This window comes from Staurois parvus, unplaced genomic scaffold, assembly GCF_062004578.1.
Source record: "Staurois parvus isolate SC_StPar_1 unplaced genomic scaffold, SC_StPar_1.0 ptg000162l, whole genome shotgun sequence".
Lineage (NCBI taxonomy): Eukaryota > Metazoa > Chordata > Amphibia > Anura > Ranidae > Staurois > Staurois parvus.
In genome coordinates, this window is record NW_028317958.1 from 285,866 (window position 1) to 313,738 (window position 27,873).

General features: G+C 41.7%; 1 protein-coding gene across 2 annotated transcripts; it reads left to right on the plus strand.

The window, feature by feature from the left end:
• Positions 1-305: 305 nt before the first annotated feature.
• CUNH3orf49 (chromosome unknown C3orf49 homolog) lies at positions 306-27,118 on the plus strand. 2 transcript variants are annotated; one of them, XM_089676030.1, is made up of 5 exons: positions 306-565; positions 9,031-9,356; positions 16,310-16,440; positions 20,538-20,648; positions 26,857-27,118. In XM_089676030.1, the coding sequence occupies exons 1-5, from the start codon at positions 456-458 to the stop codon at positions 27,052-27,054; spliced, it is 876 nt and encodes a 291-aa protein (XP_089532156.1). In that variant the 5' UTR covers positions 306-455; the 3' UTR covers positions 27,055-27,118. The 2 variants fall into 2 exon arrangements, with proteins under 2 accessions (XP_089532156.1, XP_089532157.1); XM_089676031.1 differs by having other exon boundaries at positions 16,340-16,440; positions 26,857-27,117.
• Positions 27,119-27,873: the final 755 nt, after the last annotated feature.

Here is a 27,873-nt window from a genome sequence, read left to right on the forward strand (position 1 = left end):
GGGTGAGGAGCTCTGGGATGCCACATCGTTGGATCCAAGGTGAGTTTAGATCCTCTTTAAAGTCTTGTTCTTTTTGAGTTTTCTGGATTTATTAGGAGATAAATATATTTTTCTCTATTGTCCAGGTCAAAATTTAGGAAACACAGAACTCTGAGTTCACTGTCATTACAATTCATGTATTCACATGTACACATCCCAAGAACAGGTCAGAGATGTAAATGGAATCTCACAAGTCAGTGATGAATCTTTCACTTACTACTGGGAAGAGTTTGGGAACAGCTCTCTGTCAACGCAAAGCAACTAACGCGTCCCCGCTCTTCAGACCAGAACTGCAAGAACTGTCTCTGTTAACTAAGTGATTTCACTATGACAAGGCAAAATTAATGACTAGGAGCTGAAGAGGATAATTTCTGGATATCGTGGCACCCTCTAGAATATGAACAATTTACAAAATCATGGAACATCAATCAGGCTCATCAGAATCTTTAAACCTGCTGAAGAAAGCAAAGTTTTTACAGCAGAATAAATGTAATACTCCAAAGGCAAAGAGAAAGGGCATGGCTAGGTACGTATTCCCAATACTTAATCCTACGCTCACCTTAAAATGTATTTTCACTTTTGCTGCTAAATTGGGATATTTATTACAGGTACTTATATAGCGCCGTCAATTTACGCAGTGATTTACCTATATATTGTACATTCACATCAGTCCCTAACCCTCAAGGAGCGTACAATAAAAGGTCCCTATATAACACCTATATTTATAATTGTTACCTGTTCTCATTCACATAGCATAACTTACAAAAACATGCTTTTCCATGCTTAATAATTCTACGTAGTTTTCCCCTACTTTGTAAAGTTTAGGAGGGGGCTGGGGAGTTATATTTATCACAATTAACTCTGTAGTGTGCTGTAAAATCTCATTGTCAATTGTAAACAAACTAGATGTGCACACCTTCGGTTCTAAGCAAAGGTTAGGGTTCTTAAGGTTTAGGGGGTACACTGCATGACAGTACACTGTCCCTCAGTACATCCCATGATTGGAAGCTATACGAAACAAAAGAAACTGCCTGTAGAAACCTATGTATAATCCTGATCCATTCAACAACTAAAAAGGTAAAATTATTTTTAGGTATGTTGTGTGAATGGGAACACAAAACAAATATAGAATGGCTGCAGGGTTCTCCAATTTGACTGCAAATGTGGATATACACTTTAAGTTGACAAAATGTTGCTGAAAATGTAAGGGCCAGTTCACACCAGAAGGTGAGCATTTTCTGCACTCAAAATGCACTGGAGTTTTTATCTGCAGTGGGTGTCAATATTAGGTTAATGATCCCCAAAACCTGGATGCAAACACATTCAGAGTGAATTGGCTGAAAGCTGCATGTGAATTGTATAGGAACGCAAAGCTCTTTCCTGTGCGATTCCTAATGAAAACTGGCCCTAAAGATATTGTCCTGACAGACTCCATGGTGGCATATGTTTGGGTAGACTTTGCCCTCGCTCCTACCCCATAGGACCCTACTCCCATTAATTCTGAAGTTGAGCCAGAAACCGTGTTCCTCTTTTGTGCTCCTCATGAGACCTATCAGGATGGAATTCTCATACCTTCATTGGTTTACTGACAGATGTCAGCTCCTGGATCTCTGGCAGGGTCAGAGTAGAGATGAGTTGTCCCCAGCTATCAGTGGGACACTTACAGAATTATACCGGGTTCCCCAGCTATCAGTGGGACACTTACGGGATTATACCGGGTTCCCCAGCTATCAGCGGGACACTTACGGGATTATACCGGGTTCCCCAGCTATCAGTGGGACACTTATGGGATTATACCGGGTTCCCCAGCTATCAGTGGAACACTTACGGGATTATACCGGGTTCCCCAGCTATCAGTGGGACATTTACGGGATTATACTGGGTTCCCCAGCTATCAGTGGGACACTTACGGAACTATACCGGGTTCCCCAGCTATCAGCTATTTGTGGCACACAGAAGATGAGGATCAGTGTTCACAGTTATTGGTGGTACCGTGTGATGCCGTACTCCCAGCTATCAGTGGAATGGTGCCAGGATGAGTTTGGTTTCCTCAGCAAAGAGCAGGGTGGTAAATATGGCACACATTTGATGAGAATCATATCTGAGAGTGTTCCCTGCCATTGGCGGGGATATGTATAACTGAATGCCCAGATACCAGCGTTTGCCCAAAGTGTGCTTCAGTCACCCTGCAGAAGAGGTCTAGGATATGTGAGTATGTATGGTTTGACCAGGCACTTAACCAGATGCTGTGCAAGCTTTTAAGAAGTATCTCCTAGATTGTAAGCTCCTAACCCTCTGGTATTGAACTGTATTGTTGCTGTATTGTGTCCCGTTATATTTAAAAGCGCTGAGCAAACTGTTGGCGCTATATAAATCCTGTATTATAATAATAATAACTCCACTTTTGGACAATAACAACAAAAGGAGAGGACTATCCTCTTTTGGGTGATCTACACTCACCAGCCACTTTATTAGGTACACCTGTTCAATTGCTTGGGAACACAAATTGCCAATCAGCCAATCACATGGCAGCAACTCAATGCATTTAGGCATCTAGACGTGGTGAGAATGACTTAGTTTAAACTGAGCATCACAATGGGGAAGAAAGGGGATTTAAGTGACTTTGAACGTGGCATAGTTGTTGGTGCCAAGCAGGCTGGTCTGAGTATTTCAAAAACTGCTGATCTACTGGGATTTTCACCCACAACTATCTTTAGGGTTTACAGAGAATGGTCCAAAAAGAGAAAATATCCAGTGAGTGGCCGTTGTGTGGATGAAAATGCCTTGTTGATATCAGAGGTCAGAGGAGAATGGGCAGACTGGTTTGAGAAGAAAGTAAGGCAACAGTAACTCATGTCAATATGAATCAAAATCTCAGGAATATTTCCAACACCTTGTTGATCTATGCCACGAAGAATTAAGGAAGTTCTGAAGGGAAAAAGGGGTCCAACCCGGTACTAGCAAGGTGTACCTAATAAACTGGCAGGTGATTGTGTGTACAATGTAGCATTTTATCAAAGTTTGTTGCAGTTTCCTACTTTTTCTTTTTCTATTCTGAACAGATAAATGTTGGTTTCATCCTGTCCTGCTTTCTGTATGGTAGAGTCTGGTTCATTAACCATAGTGGGATCACAGAGCTCTGATATGGGAACCTGCAGTGTAGGCATCCCATTAGTAGTGAGCTTTAGTGGTTGTATCGTAATTTTTTTTACAGCTTAGGAGACCTCAGCAGCTGCAGTTTGAATTGGGAAAATAATTTTTACAATACTATATGGCTCAAGCAGCAATTTGAAAATGAAAATGGACAATGTGGAGCTCTCCTTTAGGGCCAATTTACACTAGGAACTGAATGTAAATCACACAGGAATGGCTCATTTTGAATGGGCTGAAATCGCACCGTACCAAAACTAATGCATGCACTACTTTTGGAAATGCAGCTTTGTACCATGTGATCTTCTGCGACCTGTAGTGTCGTTAAATTTCAAGGACACCCGCTGCAGATCGCAAGGTGACACAGGTGGTACAACACAGAATGCTGGTCCCCATTCTGGTGTGAACAGGCCCTTAGACTTGTGCTGTATCCTTGTTTGGCAGAGATTTGTTTTGTTTACTGCGACTCAAAACAGGGATCCTTTTCAAGAACACAGCGGGGGTTTTCAGAACCCTACAGGAGGTTGGCTGGCTAGTGTTTCAAAAAAGGGTCATCTGACCAGTACGCAAGTCCATGTGTATCTGGGAGCATAATTATTACTATTATTATACAGGATTTGTATAACGCTAACAGTTTGCACAGCACTTTACAATATAAAGGGAAACAGTACAGTTACAATACAAAAAAATACAAGAGGGTTCAGAGGGCCCTGCTCATAAGAGCTTACAAAATAATAGGGTGGGGCAAGTGGTACAAATAGTTATAACTGTGAGGAATGAGCTGATGAAAGAGTTAAAAGTTCACTTAGTTGGAGGTTTGATAGGCTTCCTTGAAGAGATGAGTTTTCAGGGATTTCTGAAAGGCAGCCAAAGTAGGAGTTTGCTGGACAGACTGAAGTAGAGAGTTCCAGAGGATGGGAGAGGCTCTGGAGAAGTCCTGGAGACAAGTATGGGATGGGGAGACAAGGGAGCTAGAGAGCAAGAGGTCTTGGGGGGGAGCAGAGAGGACATTTTGGGTGATATTTGAAGACAAAATTGGTGATGTAGCTTAGGGAAGAGTTATGGATGGCTTTTTGATGTTGTTGTTAGTATTTTGAATTTAATTCATTGGGCCAGCAAAAGCCTGTGGAGAGATTGAAAGAGAGGGGTGGCAAATACTGAGTGGTTGGTATGGTGGATGAGTCTGACGGCAGCAGCATTCATGAAGACTGAAGAAGGGATAGCCTATAGAAGGGAGTTGCAATAGTCAAGAGATAACAAGAGAGTGAATGAGTAGCTCAGTGATTTCATTAGTTAAAAGGGGTGAATTTTAAAGATGTTACAGAGGTGAAGTCTACAAGCTTTTGACAGTGATTGGATTTGGGGCTGAAAGGACAGGACAGAGTCCAGGATTACACCTAGTATCCTGGTGTGAGGGGAGGACTGATAGTTGTATTACTGATTTTGATGGAAAAGTCATGGAGGACGGCATAAGTTGGAAGAAATATTATCAGTTTGGTTTTAGAGTGATTTAGTTCAAGGAAGTGGTGTGACAGCCATGCTGATAAGGCAGTTAGTAATGCAAGAGGAGACTGAAGGGGTGAAGTGAGGAGTGGAGAGATAGATTTGGGTGTCAGCTGCATAGAGTTGTTATTGGAGGTTATCAAGTGGCAAAGAGAAGAGGTGTACATAGATACGGTTTGAGATTTCAGTCAATCAGCTATATGTATGCAAACTAAAAAAAAGATGGCTGCATGTCTTGCAATCTTTTCCTTCAATTCATTTTCTTTATATTTGAATTGGAAGATATTTCCTTTTTTTGAACCATTCAGCCTAAACTTAATGCAGTCATGCAAGCAGGCTGTAGCAGTCAAGGCTAGATTCAAAGTTGATTTTTTTACATGTGCTATAAATATCTTGTAATATTTCACTAATATATTTGCATATTTGTGTCGCCTTTGTTCTGTCGTTGATATATCTCCCTGTGAAGATTTACAATTTTGAATAGTCTTTGTGGTCTGAAAAATCCCACGATCACTCTTCTTCCTCCTTTGTAAGATAGCACAGCTTGTCTGTTAAAGTGAACCACAAAATACCATCCATTGCTTTTGTAGCGCTACTCCCATAGGAGCCGCAGTGAAACTGTCCAGGTCCTCCCCAGTTACTTTGCCCCACAGCCAGGCACATAGGCTCATTCACACGTTTCTCCAATAACCAGTCTAGGGGTGTTGTTTTTCTTGTTTTTATTTTTGGACACCTTGGATAGCTATGAGAGAGATGACTGGGATACTCCAGAAATAGGAACTGTGTACACTTGAGGACTTTATCTAATCTTTAGGGCAATGAATGCTTGAATCAAACAGTGGACTTCAGCTTTAAGGCAGTAGTAAAAAAGTAGTAAAAGTGGTAGTAGTAGTAACTTCTTTAGAGCCCCAGAGCAGTATCCCTTTAAAAGTAGGCCAGGTGGACAAAGCTCTTCGGAACACTAGCTGGTGTTCCCCTTGCTAGACGTGCAGCTGACTTCCTAGTACCAGATGGGGTCACATAGTTACATAGTTAGTCTGGCTTAAAAAAGACAAAAGTCCATCCAGTTCAACTATTATAAAAAAAAAAGTTATAATCCTACACCCACCGTTGATCCAGAGAAAGGCAAAAAACCCAGCAAAGCATGATCCAATTTGCTCCTGCAGAGAAAAAAATTCCTTCCTGATCCCCCCAGAGGCAATCGGATATTCCCTGGATCAACTTTACCTATACATGTTAGTATCCAGTTATATTCTGTGTCTCCAAGAAAGAATCCAGGACTTTTTTAAAGCAATCCACTGAGCAGGCCAGAACCAACTCTTGAAGGAGTGTATTGCACATTTTCACAGTTCTCACTGTGAAGAATCCTTTCCGTGTTTGGAGATTAAATTTCTTTTCCTCCAGATGTAAAGAGTGCCCCCTTGTCCTCTGTGATGACCTCAGAGTGAATAGCTCTACACCGAGTTCACTATATGAACCACTGATATATTTATACATGTTGATCATATCCCCCCTTAATCTCCTCTTCTCAAGAGAGAATAAATTCAGTTCCTCTAATCTTTCCTCATAGCTGATCTCCTCCATGCCTCATATTAGTTTGGTTGCCCTTCTCTGTACTTTCTCCAGTTCCACAATGTTCTTTTTGTGAATTGGTGCCCAAAACTAAACTGCAGATGAGGTATTACTAATGATTTGTATGGGTTAAACAGCACACAATCTCTAAGATCCTTAGCATACCTCCCAACTTTCTGAGATGGGTATAAGGGACACCTATTAGCAAAAGTATGTAAGCCTAGGACATGCCCCCTGCCACACCCCCTTTAAAGGAGAATTGTACAAAACATGATTGGCTGTTGCCACTATTCCTATAGATTGGCTTTGGACTTTACATATACAGCAATTTAGAAATTAGATGAAAGGTTTAGCACTGTAAAACACTTTTTGAAAGAATAATAGTGCATTTTATGTACAACTATATAGAACCAAGACAGACCAAAATGAGGGACAAATGAGGAGAAAAGAGGGACAGAGGGACTTTGTTCCAAATCAGGGACGGTTGGGAGCTATGCCTTAAAGGTGTCTGTACTTAAAAGGCCAGAGAGCAGCTGGATGCCTTCTTCAATGATACCAGACCAGATTTTTAGTAGATACAGTACCTGGTTAGAGGCAGATCTGACGAGAGGGCTTCCCTTATGGCTGAGAGCCAGGCACCCCTGGAAGCGAGAAAAGGGAGTCCTAGGCTCAAAGAAACATGGGTGCCATTTAGGTTGATGTGCTTGCATGGAAGACCACAGGGTAGCTGGTAGCTGGCAGCTGGACTGTCAGCACAATCTCTGTTTTTCCTGGAAATTTAGCGTGACCAAGGCAGTGACCACAAGCAAGGTGATACCTGAGGAAGAAGTAAGGTCAGGATCAAACTGAAGCATAGTCAGGATGGTAACCAAGGTCATACATGGGAAGAGAAGCCCAGGAGTGGGCAGAAGCATGGTCAAGGACAGAGACAAGGTCATACACAGGAATCCAGAGGAGCAGGCAGGAGAGTAATCAGAAAAGCAAGCCAGAGTCGCACACAGTTGGACAAAAGAAGCACAAGCCAGGGTCAAAACCAGGAATCAGACAGCAGGAAGGTCGAGAGGCAATACAGGCCAGAAACGGGTAGTCCAAAGAATACAGGATACACAGGAACAAGGAGCACTGATAGATGAAGATCATCCAGCAATCTCTGAGTGCAGCTATTGACCTTACGTAGAGTGTTCAACACCAATTATGGTGGCCGGTGTGTGCAAAGATGCACCAATGTGCAAACCTATACTAGCATGCACACGTATGTGCCTGCACACATTTCTGTGCAAACGAGCATAGGCATGTACAACACTGGTAATTATTCCATGTCTTTTCCTCAGTACATGCATATATTTTTTTCTTCTCAGCACATGCTCATGTTTATGTTGCCCTGACACCTCATCTGCCATCTTTGCCCAAGTGTATTGTGTCACATCAAAAGTCAAGAAAGGAAAAACTATGATGTTATTTTTAAAGGATGTACATATGTTCATATGCAAAGACTGGCATTATTTGAATGAGAAGGCAAAAATGTATTCATGTTTACCATTTGCCATATATGGCTTTGTCTTTTTATTATTCCTTTTTTAATGATCTATGTGAACAAAACAATATGTATAGTTTTTTACTACATAGACAGGCCTTAAAAGTTTGTTCTTTTTATACTTTTTGGTGAGGGATGTGGTACCCATTACTAGTCCAGCCTAGTTCCTACTTTTTTACAAGGATATAATCATGTAATGGTCAGCCTTATGGGGTTATGGTTAAAGTAATATTTTTCCTTTAACAAAAAAGGTTAGGTACTTAGAAGTGCCTGCAGCAGATTTCACGAAATCTGAATACCGGGCCAATGTGACTGGGCAAAGCTCCGACTATTTGGACAAGCTTACCTGACCCTCCTGTCTCTCATACATTTCTTTTGGCCAGTGAAGCAGTTCATTATAGTGATGGGTCAACAGTTATGTATGTAGGCAGGAGAGAGGTGGCAATCTCTGACACTAAAAGGAAGTGTCAGTACCGCACCAATCAGAACTGCCTGGTGATTGGGCAGTGGGGGGGAGGGGCTTGCTCTAAAAGCAGGCACATGCAAGTACCTGTAGATGTCTGCACTGTTACAGCAGGGTAACTTTAAGTAATTAATCAGATCCCGACCGGTTTATAGCAGATTGACAGCCAGGTGGGTCTTCCGTCCCTCACGTAGATGTCATTTGATGTCTTCCCTGTCAAGCTACTCATGAGCTTCACCCGGGGGCACACAGCACGGCAATCGGTAGTGGGCTGCATCGCTCGGAAACAGCGGATCACTGATCAGGGTAAAGAACCAATCACATTGGCTCTTTACTATGTGATCAGCTGTGACCAATCACAATTGATCACATGTAAGCAAATGCTGGTTATCGGCATTATCTTTCCTCAGTGCTGTCACTGTCTGAGGTAAGGAAAGCTGATAATATCACTGTATGTTTTGATGAAATGATTTCAGCAGTCTGTATTTCACTTATTTTTATGTGTAGCACTCTTTCACTTAATCACTCAATTGTATTTCTTTATATGTGATGTGAACATATATTTGATATAGCAGCAACACATTTTGCCACATTCTGCCGATACACGCTCGGTGGAGGGAATACATCATTCTCATATATCTACCTATATATCCATCATTTAGTCATCATAGTAGTGATTGTACAGGAGTCTTTCTATATATTTAGATTTCAGTTACTTATCTTATAGCATATTGATGATATCCCTGGCACATTTTGTCTTTTTATTCAGGTGGCATAGAACTGTCTCTGAGAATCTAGTGAATCAAAATGTTCTGGTCCCAAAGGAGGAACAAAACAGTGACAGTGACTCTGGATCTTTTACAGCCTCAGAGCAGAAGAAGAGAGGTCTCGGTCACAAAATGAAGTTCTTTTTGAGCAAGATCATCCATTCTAAAGTAAAGGAACCCCAATCCATGAAACTCGGCAACGCCACATATTCTCAGAATTGTTCACCCATGACAACCCCAAAACTGTATCGCCTTCCTAAAATAATTCAGCATCTGCCACTGACACGGGAGACAGCCAAGAGGTCAGGGAGGAGGATATCACAGGCTGGTAAGATGGTCAGTTGTTTGTAAAAAATGGAATTGGAATCTGTAAGGTCTCTGTAGGCTTTTGTGCTGTCTAAGTAGTGTTAAAGTGAAGTGTAGACTGCTGACCTCAATATAGCTGTGACATTCTTATTGTAGGTGAGATGTGCTGGACTGAAGTGTCCTTCAGTTCCAGGAAAGAAACAGTTCATGACTGCAATTTTGTTTTGATGGAGAATGTGATGAGGAGTGGGACAAGGGTTACACCGATACATAGAGGTGGGGTGAAGAACTCCATTTTTACTGGACAAGCGGTCCAAATTATTTGACCGAGTACACTGAAGTATAGGTATGAATTTTTTTGCTTAGTTACATTGGTCCAGCTTTAATCAATGTAGGTATGTATCTGTAGAAGCTGGAAATCACTGTAGTAGGTACCACTTCTACAGTGATCTCTACTAGCTTTGGAGTAGAAAGCCCATGCCAAATAAGGTTGCTTGCTTGGCATGGGCACCATTTAGAGAACACCTTGCATTTTCTCAAGCATTCTCTGATTGAATGAGGAGGAGAGGTGATATCACAAACTCTGACTTGTCTAATCAGAGAGCGACTTTGCATTCACTGAGGAAAAATGAATAGCACCTATACCTAGCTAGCAATGCCCTGTGTTCACAATGTAGCAGGACAGCCGCTGAACATGGAACACAGAAGCTAGCAATGATCATTTTAGTAGCAGACACTATTACAATGATTTTCAGCTCCCACAGGGATCCCACAGGTATGGCACATTCATACAGTTGTGTTCAAAATAACAGCAGTGTGTTGAAAAAAGTGAACAAAGCTCAAAATCCTTCTAATAGCTTTTATTTCCATACACACAAATGCATTGGGAACACTACACATTCTATTCCAAATTAAAACATGAAGAAAAATATATCAAATTTGAAGAAAAGTGAATATTAGACTGTTCAAACAAATAGCAGTGTTTGTATTCTTCTTTACAAACTCAAACATTCACTATATAAACTGAAAAATGTTTGAAAATTTTGCTTTCCTTTGAATCACTTAATGAATATTTAGTTGTATAAGCACTGTTTCTGAGAACTGCTGTACATCTGTGTTGCATGGAGTCAACCAACTTCTGGCACCTGTGAACAGGTATTCCAGCCCAGGATGATTGGACTACATTCCACAGTTCTTCTTTATTGCTTGGTTTTGCCTCAGAAACTGCATTTTTGATGTCACCCCACAAGTTTTCTATTGGATTAAGATCCGGGGATTGGGCTGGCCACTCCATAACGTCAATCTTGTTGGTCTGGAACCAAGATGTTGCACATTTACTGGTGTGTTTGGGGTCGTTGTCTTGTTGGAACACCCATTTCAAGGGCATTTCCTCTTCAGCATAAGGCAGCATGACCTCTTCAAGTATTCTGATGTATTCAAACTGATCCATGGTCCCTGGTATGCGATAAATAGACCCAACACCGTAGTATGAGAAACATCCCCATATCATGATGCTTGCACAACCATGCTTCACTGTCTTCACAGTGTCCTGTGGCTTGAATTCAGTGTTTGGGGGTCATCTGACAAACTGTCTCCGGCCACTAGACCCAAAAAGAACAATCTTACTTTCATCAGTCCACAAAATGTTGCGCCATTTCTCTTTAGGCCAGTCAATGTGCTCTTTGGCAAATTGTAACCTCTTCAGCACGTCTTTTTTTCGACAGTGGGACTTTGCGGGGGCTTGTTGCAGATAGCTTGGCTTCACATAGGCGTCTTCTAATTGTAACAGTACTTACAGGGAACTTTAGACCTTCTTTGATCTGGAGCTGATTGTTGGCTGAGTCCTTGCCATTTTGGCTATTCTTCTATCCATTCGAATGGTAGTTTTTCACTTTTTTCCACGTCTTACAGGTTTTGGTTGCCATTTTAAAGCATTTGCGGTCATTTTAGCTGAGCAGCCTATCATTTTCTGCACTTCTTTATATGTTTTCCCCTCTCCAATCAACTTTTTAATCAAGGTACACTGTTCTTCTGAACAATGTCTGGAACGACCCATTTTCCTCAGAATTTCAGAGAGAAATGCACTGTAACCAGCATGTACAACATTTGCTGCCTTCCTTCCTTAAATAAGGGCAATAATTGCCACCTGTTTTTCAAAGAATGAATGACCTCACTAATAGAACTCCACACTGCTATTATTTTGAACATGCCCCTTTCAATTAGTGATTCAATTACACAGAATCAGCAGCATGCATGTCATGACAGTTGGGTTTGTTGGATTTCTATTACTCTACTACACCTGCTAGTAAATTATTTGCCATGTAGAAATATCATTTCTACCAAAAACAGTGATTGATCAGGTTAGTGATGTCTGACTGCTATTATTTTGAACACAACTGTACTTGTATTGGTTCAAGCTGGACCAACGAATCTATGCAAAAAAAGCCATACCTAAACTTTAAATAAATGTGGTAGCTGCCATTGTGAGCTACCTGCTTATTATGCTGATCCTCGGTCTTCAATACTTTCAGAATTATTGACATGAAACAAGTATTGTACAGTATGTCAAGAAAGTCTGAAGTCCTCTCCTGAATACTCTGGGTCCATAACTCAAACATTAAGGCAAGAGGGTCAGCGTGAGATCCCAGGAAACATTGCTATTACTACTTTTTATTCATATTTATATGACTCACATTTGGCATTGTAAATCTGTCTTTGATTTTGTTTTATAAACCTATATACAGTTGCAAGAAAAAGTATGTGAACCCCTTGGGATTACGTGGAGTTTTGCATGAATTGGGCATAAAATGTGCTCTGAACGTCATCTAAGTCACAACAATAGAAGAACACAGTCTGCTGAACATAATACTACACAAACATTAGATGTTGCCATGGTTTAATTGCACATAACATGTAAACATTCACAGTGCAGGGAGGAAAAAGTATGAGGCCCTCGCTTAATGACTTCTCCCAGAGCTAATTGGAGCCAGGAGTGAGCCAACCTTGACTCCAATCAGTGTGATGATATTGGATGTGTTGCTGACAGCTGTCCTGCCCTTAAAAAACACACACACCTGTTTTGGGTTTACTGGTTTCAAGAAGCACTGTCTGATGTGAACCATGCCTCACAGAAAAGAGCTCTCATAAGACCTACGATCAAGAATTGTCGACTTGCATGAAGCTGGAAAGGGTTACAAAAGTATCTCCAAAAGCCTTGATGTTCATGTGTCCACGGTAAGACAGGCTGTCTACAAATGGAGAAAGTTTAGCACTGTTGCTACTCTCCCTAGGCTTGGTCGTCCTGTAAAAATGACTGCAAGAGCACAGCGCAGAATGCTGCATGAGGTAAAGAAGAATCCCAGAGTGTCAGCTAAAGACCTACAGAAATCTCTATCACATGCTAACATTTTTGTTGACACATCTACAATAAGGAAAACATTAAACAAGAATGGAGTACATAGGAGGACACCATGGAGGAAGCCATTGCTGTCCAAAAAGAATATTGCAGCACGTTTGAAGTTTGCAAAAGAGCACCTGGATGTTCCACAGCACTACTGGCAAAATGTACTGCGGACAGATGAAACCAAGATTGAATTGTTTGGGAAAAACACACAACACTATGTGTGGAGAAAAAAAAGGCACAGCACACCAACATCAAAACCTCATCCCCACTGTAAAACATGGCGGAGGAAGCATCATGGTTTGGGGCTGCTTTGCTGCCTCAGGGCCTGGACGGATTGTTGTCATTGATGGGAAAATGAATTCCAGAGTTTATCAAGACATTTTGCAGGAAAACGTACAGCCATCTGTCCGCCAACTAAAGCTCCGCAGAGGATGGGTGATGCAACAGGACAATGACCCAAAGCATACAAGTAATTCAACAAAACAATGGCTGCAACAGCACAGAATACGCCTTCTGGAGTGGCCCAGTCAGAGTCCTGACCTCAACCCGATTGAAATGCTGTGGCATGACCTTAAGAGAGCGATTCACACCAGACATCCCAAGAATTTTGCTACACTGAAACAGTTTTGTGAAGAAGAGTGGTCCAAAATTACTCCAGATCGTTGTGCAGGTCTGATCTGCAACTACAGGAAACGTTTGGTTGAGGTTATTGCTGCCAAAGGAGGGTCAACCAGTTATTAAGTCCAACGGTTCACATACTTTTTCCTCCCTGCACTGTGAATGTTTACATGTTATGTGCAATTAAACCATGGCAACATCTAATGTTTGTGTAGTATTATGTTCAGCAGACTGTGTTCCTCTATTGTTGTGACTTAGATGACGTTCAGAGCACATTTTATGCCCAATTCATGCAAAACTCCACGTAATCCCAAGGGGTTCACATACTTTTTCTTGCAACTGTATATTTTTATTCTTCAGGCCAGTCCAATAATATCAAGTGTCCTTCCTCTTCTTCCTTAAAGAATAAGTTCACCTTTTTGACAAAAATAATAAATGCACATTTTTTTGCAGGTAATTTATTATTTTTGACTGCAGGAGCCTGGAAAACATTGCATCAGCGATCAGTAGATCACTGGTGCCATGCAGGTCTCCTGCAGACCTGTCAGAATATCTGTTTGCTGTACCGTATGAACAAGCAAGCAGATATTCTGACAGGAAGCTTCAATGAACTACCACGCCGCGCTGTTTTCAAATCTGACAGACAGTACGGGGAAACTTCTCCCCGTACTATCTGTCAGAGAGAGGGGAAGGGGGTGGCGGCTGCAGCTAAAAACGCGTGGAACATGTAACATATTCTCAAATGTGAACTTATCTTTTAACTGGGATGGGTCTTTCCTGGACTGAAAAAAAAGGGGCATCAGGAAGCAGCAGTAGCGCCTCCAGGTGTCTGTTTTTTTGTTTGTTTTTTTAATTGCCACATATTATTTTTACACTGCAGGACTGTGCCACAACTGCAAGCCAAATGTTTGTGGTGTTGCCAAATTGATTTAAATGGATACGTTTGACAGGCAAGTCCACATTGCAGCAGTTGCAAAGCATGTGGCTGTAATGTTAGAATTCCAGTAGGTGGCTGGGCTGTCAGTGTGAAAGAGGTGAGATCCACCCAAAGGCTATTTCTTCATCTTGAAAGATGCAGTCCAGCAAACGAAAAAAAAACATGGTAACAGTTTAATTACAGATTATCTGCACCTACAGGGAACACTCAGGGCTGTGGATAAGGGGGTATCACCAGTCCTTTTATATGGGGCCCAGGCCAGCAGGGGGACCCACGCAGCTGGGTGACTCAGATGTGGGCAGGGAGAGTAATGAGCACAGGGGAGGCAGCCGATATAAGGCTCTCTCTGCAGCAGCTAAAAGCTTCTCCTCTGCCTCCCGCTGGCTTTCAGCTGCTGCAGAGTGAAACATACAGGGGATCTGTTCCAGTAATTGACCTCCTCACTGCACCCATCACCCTCCCTGTGTACAATACATTTTCCCCCTGCTGCCCTAGCCCCCCCTGTGTGCCCCCACCCCGGCAGTGCTGCCAGCTTTCCTCCTCTCCTTCCCACCGGCAGCTGCAAGCACACAATAGGACCCTAATAAATATGTCACATCTACCAGGCCCTTCCTTTCACTGAATGAATACAATGAGTGATCGGTACTGATCTCTCACTGTGTTCATTCATAAACCGAAGCATAGTAAACTGTGTTTCTGTTGGGAAGGGCCCTGTCAGGTTGGCTGTTTGGGGCCCTGTGGTTTCTAACAAATGCCCTGGGAACACTCACTGTTAAAATATCAGCCATACAGGGAGTCTGTTTTCAGTAAATCAGCTGATTTATAGACTTACATTGTGAATAGGGGCAGTACAGCACAACTACTGTGTAGCACTGCAAAGCAGGAAGCAGAGACTGCATATATAATAAACCAATATGGTTGTCTCATTACACATATTTTGCTACAAATTACAAATAGAAAAAAAACTTTTACAAATAATAATATAGTTTTAACATCAAGCTGATCTCTTTTATATATTTATCTAAAGCAAATTAAAAAGGTCATACCTTCCCTTTTAAGTAAAACAGGTTCCAATTCATCAAATGACAGCTGGAAAGTTAAATTCTGATTGGTGACTGTGTGTCAGGCAAGACAAAACGGTTCATAATTTCAGTTTGAATTTCTGAACTTTTTTGTCAATCAGTTTAGCACAAATTCTGAAAGACCAGTGGCCTCCCATTAAAAGAAAATGTTCTGCAGTCCTTAATTTAAGTGCATCTGCACTTAAGGTTTTCTTAGTCCTCTTGCAAAGTTCCACAAATACCTGTTGAGCCTGCTAGTGAAGTCCACCTAATGCAGCTTCCTGTGATGCAGTGGCAACAATGCTGCACTGCTCATGAATTCATAGCAGTGTTGTCATTCTCTGCCTTGTTTGCACTACTGCAAAAATATTTCCAGGGACATGTCTATTAGCATTGTCACTGCTGATTCACAAGTCTGTAGCTTGTTAGTCAGCACCCCGCAACACCCAATCCTGCCCAATGTTTTCTGGATTGACTGCACTGCCTCTGTTGCTGAAACCCTCCCACTATGAGCTGCAGTGTCTGGGAAGGGAATGTGTGAGACACAAATGAAGGAGGATTTGGCTCAGTCAGGAAGGGTAAAGGAAGTCACTAGTCTTTTTTATGAGGCTTGCACATCACATAGTATCTAAATGTGATGGATCTGGTTGTACTTTAAATATACTTGTGAAGAATTGCTATTTTCTGAGCAACCTTTTTTCCATAGAAATCAGATGCTTTGACTTTTGGCTGAGGGTCTGACCCACAGTGTGCATTTTATAACTTCTTACATGATATTTATTATCCATGCATGACATATTAGCACCTCACTGATTACATGGACTGTCAAAGGCTTTTGTATGAGAAAGTCCCACTCTAATCCTTGCATTGAGGCCCGGTAGCTTTAAGTTACACCTCTGCCATGTAATTACAGTTATTTGCTCAGTGTAACTTATAAGACTATTTTTCTTTGCAAGCAATTCTCCAACTGGATGTTAATGTTGTAGAGGCAGAGACGGAGCAACTCACGACGGACAACCTCATTGTGCGCTCCAAGAGAATGACAAGGCGCGTGTCTGTCACCTCACTTCCCACCGGCCTGCAGAAGGTAAAAGTCCATAGCCCCCAAAGGGCTCTTTTTAAACGAATTGTGACAGTGTGACAGCTCATCCCACCCCACATTGTAGTGGATTGTGATAGACAGTCCACGTTCTATTAGATGATCAGTAAAATGACAATTTTAGTCTTGCTACTTTCTGCTTCTTGCTCTTTAAAATTCCTTACTCTCTTAAGTAAACAATCAGATATAGGTTGACAGAACAATGATAATTAAGATGGCGCCTTCATCCGGAGTCTCACCCTAGGTGACTCATTAGAAGAAAAGTATCTTTTAACATAAACAACCTCCATAAAAGGGAATGAGTCGTTTTGGGGACAATGATTGGAAGATATCAACACGGATGGAAGAACACACAGAAACCTAGTGGACTTTTCACCCAATCAATGTATATGCTTTGCCTGCATCATGAGACCTATAAATGTTACTGTTAGTTCCTCAATAAAACAGAATTTTAGGAAGTTGGCAAACTGCATTTTTGTGCCAGTGTCTTACTTCTACGTGCACGTATTCTCACATTACTTAGGCTCACTGGTAGATCACAACAGCTGTGGTCGGTAAGTGACCACATCCAAAACAACATAACACCCAATGTACAGCTTCACACCTCCAAAGATGATTGAGCAACTCCAATTTACCTAAAAAGACATTATTACCAGGGAAATCACCTATAAAACAATTTGATTTATTATTGGTATAGCTAAAAAATCTTATGTGTTCCAGATGGAAGATCTTATGGTAGCAACTTATTAGAGCCCAGTTCCAGGGGACATTTGAAAATCGTCCAGTGCAGTGGGGCTGCATCAGCACTGCAAGGGTTTACTGCTTGTTTAATCTAGGGGAAAGTACATAATTTTTACTTACCCAATCCTGCACTCCCCCGGTAGATGGCACTCCCCTGTGCTCTGGAAATGGAGTGCCCCTTAGCACCCTCATGTCCATTGGAGGGCCATAGACCCTGCATCCATCTTGGAGCCATCAAAACCATAGAGCATAAAATAGAGAACACTGCAGGGACTGATCTTGCAGCATGGAGGAACCAAAGATCGGGCAAGTAGATCTTCTTCTCTATGTCCCCTAGACCCATATTATCCTTTTCAAGATAGCTGGAGCTGAACTTCTATGTGAAGCATCTAAGTAATTCTTCACATCATTTCTGTCTGTATGGAGATGGACTCTTGATCCCAAGGCTGCATTTATAGAGACAGGTATAGGCAGCATGTAAATTAGATATCCCATTTGCTGTAAAATATGTAGATGCCACTCTGAATAGTTGAATTCATGTGTTTAAAGTGAAGTGTACTGGTAATACCTCAGCATACAAAGACATTTTAGGCAATCATATGCTTCCAGTCTTGTGGCATCTGTTTGGAAAAGACCCTTTCTGTTCCAACATGATTGTGCCATAAAGACCTGGTTTGATAAATTTAGTGTAGAAAAAGTTGAGACATCCTGTACAGAAACCTGACCTAAACACCTTTCCAAAAAATTGGAAAGCCTACTGTGAGGCAGGTTTTTGCATCCAACATCAGTACATGACCCCAGAAAGGTTCTTTTTGGCTAAATGGTTACAAATTCCCACATACACACTCCAAAATCTTATAGAAAGCCTTCCCAGAAGAGTGGAGGATATACTAACTGCAAGGAAAGGGAGATGGGGACAACTCCTTATTAATGTCCCTGGTTCTGGAATGGGACATTAAAAAATCTAACCTCATATAGGTGCGATGGTCAGGTGTCCACAAACTTCTGACCATATACTGCAACCTCTGTCAACCAGGGTGCCTTGTGGATTCATCATGAGTGTCTTGGCAAAATACCTAAAAATTGCCCCAAATTGCCAAAAAATTGTGTCAGTGGGTGGACCAAGGTTTTTTCATTGTGCAACATTACAGCCTTGAGCACCAGTGCAGGTCAGCCACCAGCATACTAACAACAGCAGATGTCTTCAGTTGATAAGGAGGACGTTGACCCCCTGCCCCTCTCTGTCAGCACTATGGTCACATTAGCTATGTGGGGGAGAACACATGAGGGAGAAGAAATAATGGAATACTAGTAAGTACCAGTGTGCAAAGTGCATTTACTTTGTAAAAATAAATCACCTCTAATGTCGAGTGTCCTACATGTGTGAATGTTGCTGCAATAGGTAAAACTAGTAGGTTTTTATTTTTTTATCATTTTAGAATGGGATGCTTAGATATTGTGCAAAATTGACTGCAAAAAGCTTGAGAAACACTGATATAGTGTATAATATAGATTTTAAAATGGACATATGCATTTTTATAAATATTTAACACTCACACTGTAACAAGACATCGCTGAAAGTGTTGAAATTCTAACCTGAGCATAAAAAAAAAAAATGATTTCTAGAGTCACACGAACAATGCGTTGATCATGTGGTCTCGGCAAAAAAGGCAGAATCACCATTTAAACAGAAACAGTAATGGACTGGCTCTGCATACACATCAGTCCCTCTGGCAGAGGTCACATGACTAATGCTTTGGCAATGGTCATGTGACCCAGCAGTGGCTTGATGTCAGAATCGATGGGCAGCACAGTGGCTAAGTGGTTAGCACATCTGTCTGGCAGAACTAGAGTAATTTGCTCAAATCCTAGTCATGGCACTACCTGCACAGTGTTTGTATGTTCTCCCTGTGCCTGCATGGGTTTCCTCTCACACTCCAAATACATGCTGGTAGGTTAACTGGCTCCTCTCTTAATTGGCCCTAGTATGTGTGTGTAAGAATGCAAGGTAGGGACCTTGAGTTGTAAGCTCCTTGGGGGTTAGAGACTGATGTGAATGTACAATATATGTAAAGCGCTGCGTAAACTGATGGCGCTATAAAAATACCTGTAATAAATACATAGAGTCCCCTTTTTGTTTAGTAATTTTTTAGCACTTTTAATTACCTATTATTGCAGCATATGTATAAAATATCTATTTAAATGGAAAAGCTCATAATTAATGTAGTACCACTAATGGTATGAAGCAGGCCTTCTGCTAAGACAAGAACTGCCTTTTGTATTCCCCAAAACTACCAATACGCTTCTATGGTATGTCTTAAATGCAACATACAGCCGGTGTCTACACTCAGTGGCATTGTTTCATATGCAATACTCCTCCATATTTTGTGGCTCTGTCTTATTGAAGATATCCACAGATTTGTCGACTCACCTAATGATTTTACACCCATTTTTGTTTTTATACTCTGCAAGTACACAAAATGATCAACTTCAGATCTAGTGGATACATCAGTTTGACATGCGTGATTTTGCACTGCCATCTTTTGGTTACAAGTGGTACTACTTTATATATGTATATACAGTATCTTTGTATACCAAGCGTCAACTATAAGTATCTTAAAAAATGAAATGACCCTTTTACTTGTCATACCTAATCAATTGTTCAACTATTAAAACATGATTACAAAGATTTTTCTCTAATTATCGCCCCATGACAATATTGATTAAGCAGCCTTAAACATGACACGTTTCCTGAAAATTCAATGTCCGCTTCATCGGGAGTATATAGGGTCAGAACTCTAAAGACACCATTAGAACATCATAAAATGTATAATTACATATGATGTATAGCTAAATACCTAGAATTCATTAAAGCAAGTACTACTTTATGCTCATTACATAGCAGGGGCGGACTGACCATTTGGAAACTCGGGCACTGCCCGAGGGCCTGGGGTCAGTAGGGGGCCCCATGAGATGCCCCTGGTACATTTTTCATAGGCTTTTTTGATTTTGGGCAAGGACACAGGGGCTCCATGATCCCCTATTGCCCAGGGGCCCCATGAGTTGTCAGTCCGCCCCTGCTACATAGCCCATAGTTCATAGTCCGTCTCAGAAGTGAGCAAGAGAAGGGGCCACCCTCTAATAAAAAGTCAGAACAGAAGTGGAGGGGGCTGAAACCAAGGTACTTTTCTGAGTTAAGCATACTTTACATACCTTACATACTTGAATAGATCACTTTTTTTTTTTCAAACCAGCGTTTACTGTTATTATAATTACAGTTACAGCTAGAATGTGTGTATTGTTTGGCTATAGTGAATTGTATAGCTTCTTTCTCCTCTGTGTAGGGCTCATATTCTTCTAAAAAGAGACACTTTGCACTGATGAGACGGAAGAAGAAGGCTGTGGAGAAAGTGAAACAGCAGTCTGAATATACAGTGCATGGCCTACAGATGCAGGTAAATCATCATGCTGAACAGTTAATAGTGATTGTATCAGATAGCTTGTCCATAAAAGAGAAGTGAGTGCTGTGTAGATCACTGACAAAGCTGCCGCACATAACACGTCTAATTCTTGTAAAACAAAAAAATGTGAACAATTGCTTCTCCGTTGTACCTATAACATGCATTAAATCAGGGATGCATTTCTGCAAACACAGGCAGTGGTCTTGGGTGGCAGGATTGCTAGGGGGTAATTATTTGTTTCCAGGGTGGTGTGCACCTAGCGTCATCTTAACATGACACCATACAAGGTGTAGGGGGGAGGAAGAACACCAAAACCTAGGGTTTAGGCATCAAAGAGTATATTTTGCCACAGAGGTCCTAACAAGAAGCCAACATGTTTCAGGGGATATAAAGTTTTCCACTTCATTAGGGTTTGAAGGACAATTAATTTCTGGTATGGATATTTTTATGCTCCAACTTAGACCAATGTATCAATGCATATACCTTACGTGGTCTATTATTATTATATTATTATTATACAGTATTTATAAAGCACCAATAGTTCGCTCATTACAAAGGGGGACAGAACATGTGACAGAACAATACCAATACAATGCAAAACATGAGGGGATTGAGGGCCCTGCTCTTTGGAGCTTACAATCTAGGAGGGAGGGGATAGTGGTACAGGAGGAGATAGCTGTGGGGGATGGAGTGGTAGGAAGAGTGGAGGAGGTTTGCAAGTTGGCAGGGGGTGGGGTAGGGTTCCCTGAAGAGATGGGTTTTCAGGGTGCGCCTAAAGGAGAGGAGAGTAGGTGATAATCTGATGGGTTGGGGCAGGGAGTTCCAGAGGATGGGCGACACCCTGGAGAAGTCCTGGAGGGTCTATCCCAAGGCAGCTGGAAATCACTGTTTAAGGGACTGCTACTACAGTGATCTCCACTAACTTCCACGTCCTGTGCTGAGTGACTGCTTACTGGACACAGGAGGTTGCCTGCTTGGCACTGGCTTCATTTAGAAAATACTTTGCATGTTCTCAATGGATGCAAGGTGTTCTCAAGGTGTTGAGGTTGGTTGGTGACAACACGATCTCCACCTTGTTCAATTGAAGAATGCTTTGCATTAACTGAGACTTTAGTAGTAGTGCCTATTTCAGTGATTTCCATTTTCCAAGTTGATCGGCCAGGTATTGTGCATGCATAGTTATAGTGGTCTAAGCAGGACCTGGACCAATGTTACATAGTTACGTAGTTAGTCTGGCTGAAAAAAGACAAAAGTCCATCCAGTTCAACCATAGAAAAAAAAAAGTTATAATCCTATACCCACAGTTGATCCATAGGAAGGCAAAAAAACCCCCCAGCAAAGCATGATCCAATTTGCACCTGCTGGGAAAAAAATTCCTTCCCGATCCCCCAACTCTTGAGGGAGTCTATACCACATTTTCCCAGCTCTCACTGTGAAGAAACCTTTCCGTGTTTGGAGATTAGAATTTCTTTTCCTCCAGATGTAAAGAGTGCCCCCTTGTCCTCTGTGATGACCTCAGGGTGAATAGCTCTACACCGAGTTCACTATACGAACCACTGATGTATTTATACATGGTGATCATATCCCCCCTTAATCTCCTCTTCTCGAGAGAATAAATTCAGTTCCTCTAATCTTTCCTCATAGCTGATCTCCTCCATGCCTCTTATCAGTTTGGTTGCCCTTCTCTGTATTTTCTCCAGTTCCCCAATGTTCTTCTTGTGAATTGGTGCCCAAAACTGAACTGCATATTCGAGATGAGGTCTTATGCAGGCCATAGATGGGTCGAAAATCGGCCGATTTTTCGGCCGAAAATAAAATCGGCCGATTTTCGGATCGTTAGTGGGCTATTTGTTCAGCCGTTTTTCTGTATTTTGGCCGTTTTTTTTTCCGGTAAAGTTGGAAAAAAATTGGCCGATTTTGCCGATCGGCCGATTTTCGCGGCAATAGTGGGCAAATCGGCCGATTTTTACCGATAAAAAATCTGCGCATGAGCAGTGACCTGCAAGAGGAAGACAAAAAGAAGAAAAAGAAGAAGAGGATGAGGATGATGAAGAAGAAGAGGATGAGGAAGAAGAAGGAGAAGAGGATGAGGATGAAGAAGAAGAAGGAGAAGAAGAAGAAGAGGATGAGGAAGAAGAAGAGGATGAGGAAGAAGAAGAGGATGAGGAAGAAGAAGAGGATGAGGAAGAAGAAGAAGAGGATGAGGATGAAGAAGAAGAGTATGAGGATGAAGAAGAAGAGTATGAAGAAGAGGATGAGGATGAAGAAGAAGAGGATGAAGAAGAAGAGGATGAAGAAGAGGATGAGGATGAAGAAGAAGAGGATGAGGATGAAGAAGAGGATGAGGATGAAGAAGAGGATGAGGAAGAAGGAGAAGAAGAAGAGGATGAAGAAGAGGATGAGGATGATGAAGAAGAGGATGAAGAAGAGGATGAGGATGAAGAAGAAGAAGAAGAGGATGAAGAAGAAGAAGAGGATGAAGAAGAAGAAGAGGATGAGGATGAAGAAGGAGAAGAAGAAGAAGAGGATGAGGATGATGATGAAGAAGAAGATGAGGAAGAAGAGGATGAGGAAGAAGAAGAGGACGAGGATGAAGAAAAAGAGGATGAGGATGAAGAAGAAGAGGATGATGAAGAAGAGGATGATGAAGAAGATGAGGATGAAGAAGAAGAGGATGAGGATGAAGAAGAAGAGGATGAAGAAGAAGTAGGATGAAAATAAGAGGAATTCCAGTCCAGCAAAAAGTGTCTCTGCAGAGAGCTCCGCTATTTCTTCGACAGTTCTCTGACAGTTCCTTGACATTTACAGCGGTTGCAACATTGTATCTGTTTGTTTCCGAATAAAAACATCTGTATCCTAAATGGAAACAAATAGATACATTGTTGCAACCTCTATAAATGTCAAGGAACTGTCAAAGAACTGTCAAAGAAATAGCGGAGCTCTCTGCAGGGACACTTTTTGCCGGCTGTAGACGGGATGAAAATCGGCCGATTTTTTTTACCATTGATGGTAACGTCGGCCGCTTGAACGACCGATTTTTCGTTTTTTAAAAGAAAAATCGGCCGTTTTTCTCCCCGTCTATGGCCTGCATTACTAATGATTTGTAACGGGGTAATATGATATCTCTCTCTGGAGTCTGTACCTCTTTTAATACCAGAGAGGATTTTGCTCGCTTTACAGTAGAACCCGCAGCTTGGCATTGCATGCCATTATTAAGCTTGTGATCTACCACAACCCCCAGATCCTTCTCCACCATTGATTCCCCCAATTGTACCCCCCCTAGTATGCACGATGCATGCATATTCTTAGTCCCCAAGTGCCTAACCTTACATTTATCAACATTAAACCTCATTTATTTTATTTTATTTATTCCAGGTACTTATATAGCGCCGTCAATTTACGCAGCGCTTTACATATATATTGTACATTCACATCAGTCCCTATCTCTCAAGGGGCGTACAATCTAAGGTCCCTAACTCACATTCATATACAAGGGCCAATTTAGACAAGAACCAATTCACCTACCAGCATGTCTTTGGAGTGTGGGAGGAAAACGGAGTACCCGGAGGAAACCCACGCAGGCACAGAGAGAACATGCAAACTCCAGGCAGGAGGTGCCATGGCTGGGATTCGAACCAACGACCCTAGTACTGCCAGGCGGAAGTGCTAACCATTTAGCCACTGTGCTGCCCATTTGCCTCATAGTTGCCCAATGAAACAATGCATTGAGGTCGGCTTGTAAATTGGAGACATCCTGTAAGGACGTTATTCCACTGCACAGCTCGGTGTCATCTTCAAAGACTGAAATTGGATTTTTAATCCCAGACCCTATATTGTTTATAAATATATTAAAAAGTAAGGGACCCAACACTGAACCTTGGGGACACCACTGATGACCCTAGACCAGGGGTAGGCAACCTGCGGCTCTCCAGCTGTTGCAGGACTACAAGTTCCATCATGCCTCTGCAAGTCATAGCTGTAAATGTCAGTTTTGTAATGTTGCAATGCCTCATGGTAAATGTAGTTCCACAACAGCTAGGGAGCCACAGGTTGCCTACCCCTGCCCTAGACCATTCAGAGTATGAATCATTAACCACTACTCTCTGAATACGATCTTTTAGCCAGTTTTCTATCCATTTACATATGGATTTTTCCAAGCGCATAGACTTTACCTTACACATTAGCCGTGTGTGGGGAACTGTGTCAAACGCTTTTGCAAAATCCAAGTATACCACGTCCACCACCACCCCTCTGTCCAAGTATATCACGTCCACCGCCACCCCTCTGTCCAAGTATAAAACGTCCACCGCCACCCCTCTGTCCAAGGATTTGCTCACCTCCTCATTAAAAGAAATAAGATTTGTTTGACAACTTCTGTCTTTCATGAATCCATGCTGTCTGTTGCTTAAAATATTTTTTTCCAGCAAGAACTCATCTATGTGGTCTTTTATTAAACTCTCCAGTATTCTCCCAACTATAGAAGTTAAACTAACAGGTCTATAATTACTTGGTAAAGATTCTGACCCCTTTTTAAATATTGGCACCACATTGGCCTTACGCCAATCCATTGGTACTATGCCAGTCATTAAAGAGTCCCTAAAAATTAGAAACCATGGCTTTGAAATGACAGAGCTCAATTCCTTAAGGACCCGTGAGTGTATGCCATCCAGTCCAGGTGCTTTATTCACCTTTATTCTGTCTAAATATTTTTGGATATCAATTGTGAGCCAATGTGGATCACCTAGAGCTGTGTCAATACCATGCCCATTATGGACAAGAGCTCCCCCAGGCTCCTTTGTATAAACAGAGCTGAAGAAGGTATTAAATAAATTTGCCTTCTCTTTGTTCCCAGTAACCCACTCTACATTATTTTGTAAAGGGCCTACATGCTGGACTGGACCTTTTTACTATTAATATATTTGAAGAATGTTTTGGGCTTGGTCCTGCTATCTTTTGCAATCTGTCATTCGTTTTCAATTTTTGCGGTCTTTATTTCCTTTTTGCATATTCTGTTATATTCTTTGTAATGTTTAAATGATGATAGCATGCCTTCATTTTTATATTGAATAAAGATAAATAAAGGCTCTTCTCTTATTATCTATAGCCTTTTTAACTTTGGCCGTAAGCCACATAGGTTTGATTTTAGCCTTTTAAACTTGTTGCCCATGGAAATATATTTTGCAGTGTGTTCACATACAGTCTTTTTGAAGAATCCCATTTCTGTGTTGTGTTCATCAATGCCAATATTCCCTCCCTCCCAAGTCTAAGTCTTGGAGAGCAGCTCTCAGCCTTGGAAAATTAGCTCTCTTGAAATTGAGTGTTTTTAATTTTCCCGTATGTGCTTTCTGTTTACAGCTAACAATAAATGAAATCATGTTATGGTCACTGCTACCCAGATGTTCCTTTATATGGACATTCGTAATAAGCTCTGCATGGTTTGAGATGACCAGGTCCAGCAGAGCATCATTCCTAGTAGGGGCCTCTATGAACTGTACCATAAAATTGTCCTGTAGTAAGTTTAAAAATTTTTGCCCTTTAACTGTTCCTGCAGTACCATTACTCCAGTCAATTTCCGGATAGTTAAAATCTCCCATTATTATCACTGTCCCAGCCCTTTCGATCTGTGCAAGGTGCTGAGTCTCCACCTCCTCATTAACACGGAGAGGCTTAGAGCAAACTCCAATGATTACCTTTGTAGTACGCACCCCCATGTGCAGTTCCACCCATAATACTTCAGCCTCATCACACTCTCCATCAACTAGGTCCTCTTTCACACTCGCTCTGAGATCACTTCTCAGATAGAGACATACACCACCACCACCACCTTTCCTATGTAAAAATATCCACACCTGGATGTCATGTTTAAATGAAAAAGTAAAGCCCAACTGATTACATACTTGCCTTCCTCACCATTCCAGTGATCTCCACTGTACAACCCTGACAGACCCTCAAGTTTTTCCACTGGAAGCTTCCCATGCTGGGTCCTCTTCTTAGTGTACATGCACTAGTGGAATGAACGGGTACAAGTGGACACAAAGAACTAAAAACAGGACCCAGCGGGTATGTTTTCAAAGCAAAGCACAGGCAGGGATGGGCCCCACTGTGACGATTGCTAGAATGTAAAGTAAAGCACACTCCAAACCTCTCAATTCTGCCCTGGCTAAAGGACTTGTAAAATCACACATTTCCTTTTATATTACAGGTGGATGACCTCATTGAAACAATAGCAGAGAAATCCAGCAAGCTCTTGGAGCAGAGACACGAGGAATTACGTCAATGTCAGTCTCTGGGAGATGAAATCCTTCAGTGTTCAAAGCAGTTCCAGAGAATTTCCAAAAAGAACACCAGAAAGTACAAGTTTAAGAATGTCTGTTTTCCATGTATCTGCTGTTGTTACTAGGATCACGTACCCTGGGATTTATAAATGGGGTATGTAGCGCTAGAGAACAGATGACAAGCACAGGGACTGTTACAATATGAAGTAATCACATAGAAGTTCATATAATGACTCATATATATCAGTCAGAAGCAAAACAGAGATGATCCAATGCTGCTCCAGATCACATTCGGTGAGATATAGGAAGATAGTGAGGTTGTGCGCTTACCACAAGTACACACAATATGAGCATTGTATGCAATTCAACAGCAACCGGGCATCATGGTCTGGTCAATAGCCTGGGCACCCTCTGGTCATATCCGAACATCCAGGACACAGGTACACCGCTAACCAAGCTCCCTCTGGCTTTCCAATCCAAAACGTCACCTTACATAAGCTCATTAAAAAAACGAGCCGGGAGGCAAGAAAGCGCTTATAGTGAAGTACGTTTATTAAAAACACAAGATGTAAGCAGAACGACCAGAACTTACATCGACAAACTATACATCCAGGCCCAAATGGTTAGGCTCTCTGGTGGTTAGTGGTTAATACAACATGCACTGCATGTTTTTTTTTTTTTTTTTATTGGACCTGGATCTGTATGCAGTGCATGTTGTATTAACCACTAACCACCAGGGAGCCTAACCATTTGGGCCTGGATGTATAGTTTGTCGATGTAAGTTCTGGTCGTTCTGCTTACATCTTGTGTTTTTAATAAACGTACTTCACTATAAGCGCTTTCTTGCCTCCCGGATCGTTTTTTTAATGAGCTTATGTAAGGTGACGTTTTGGATTGGAAAGCCAGAGGGAGCTTGGTTAGCGGTGTACCTGTGTCCTGGATGT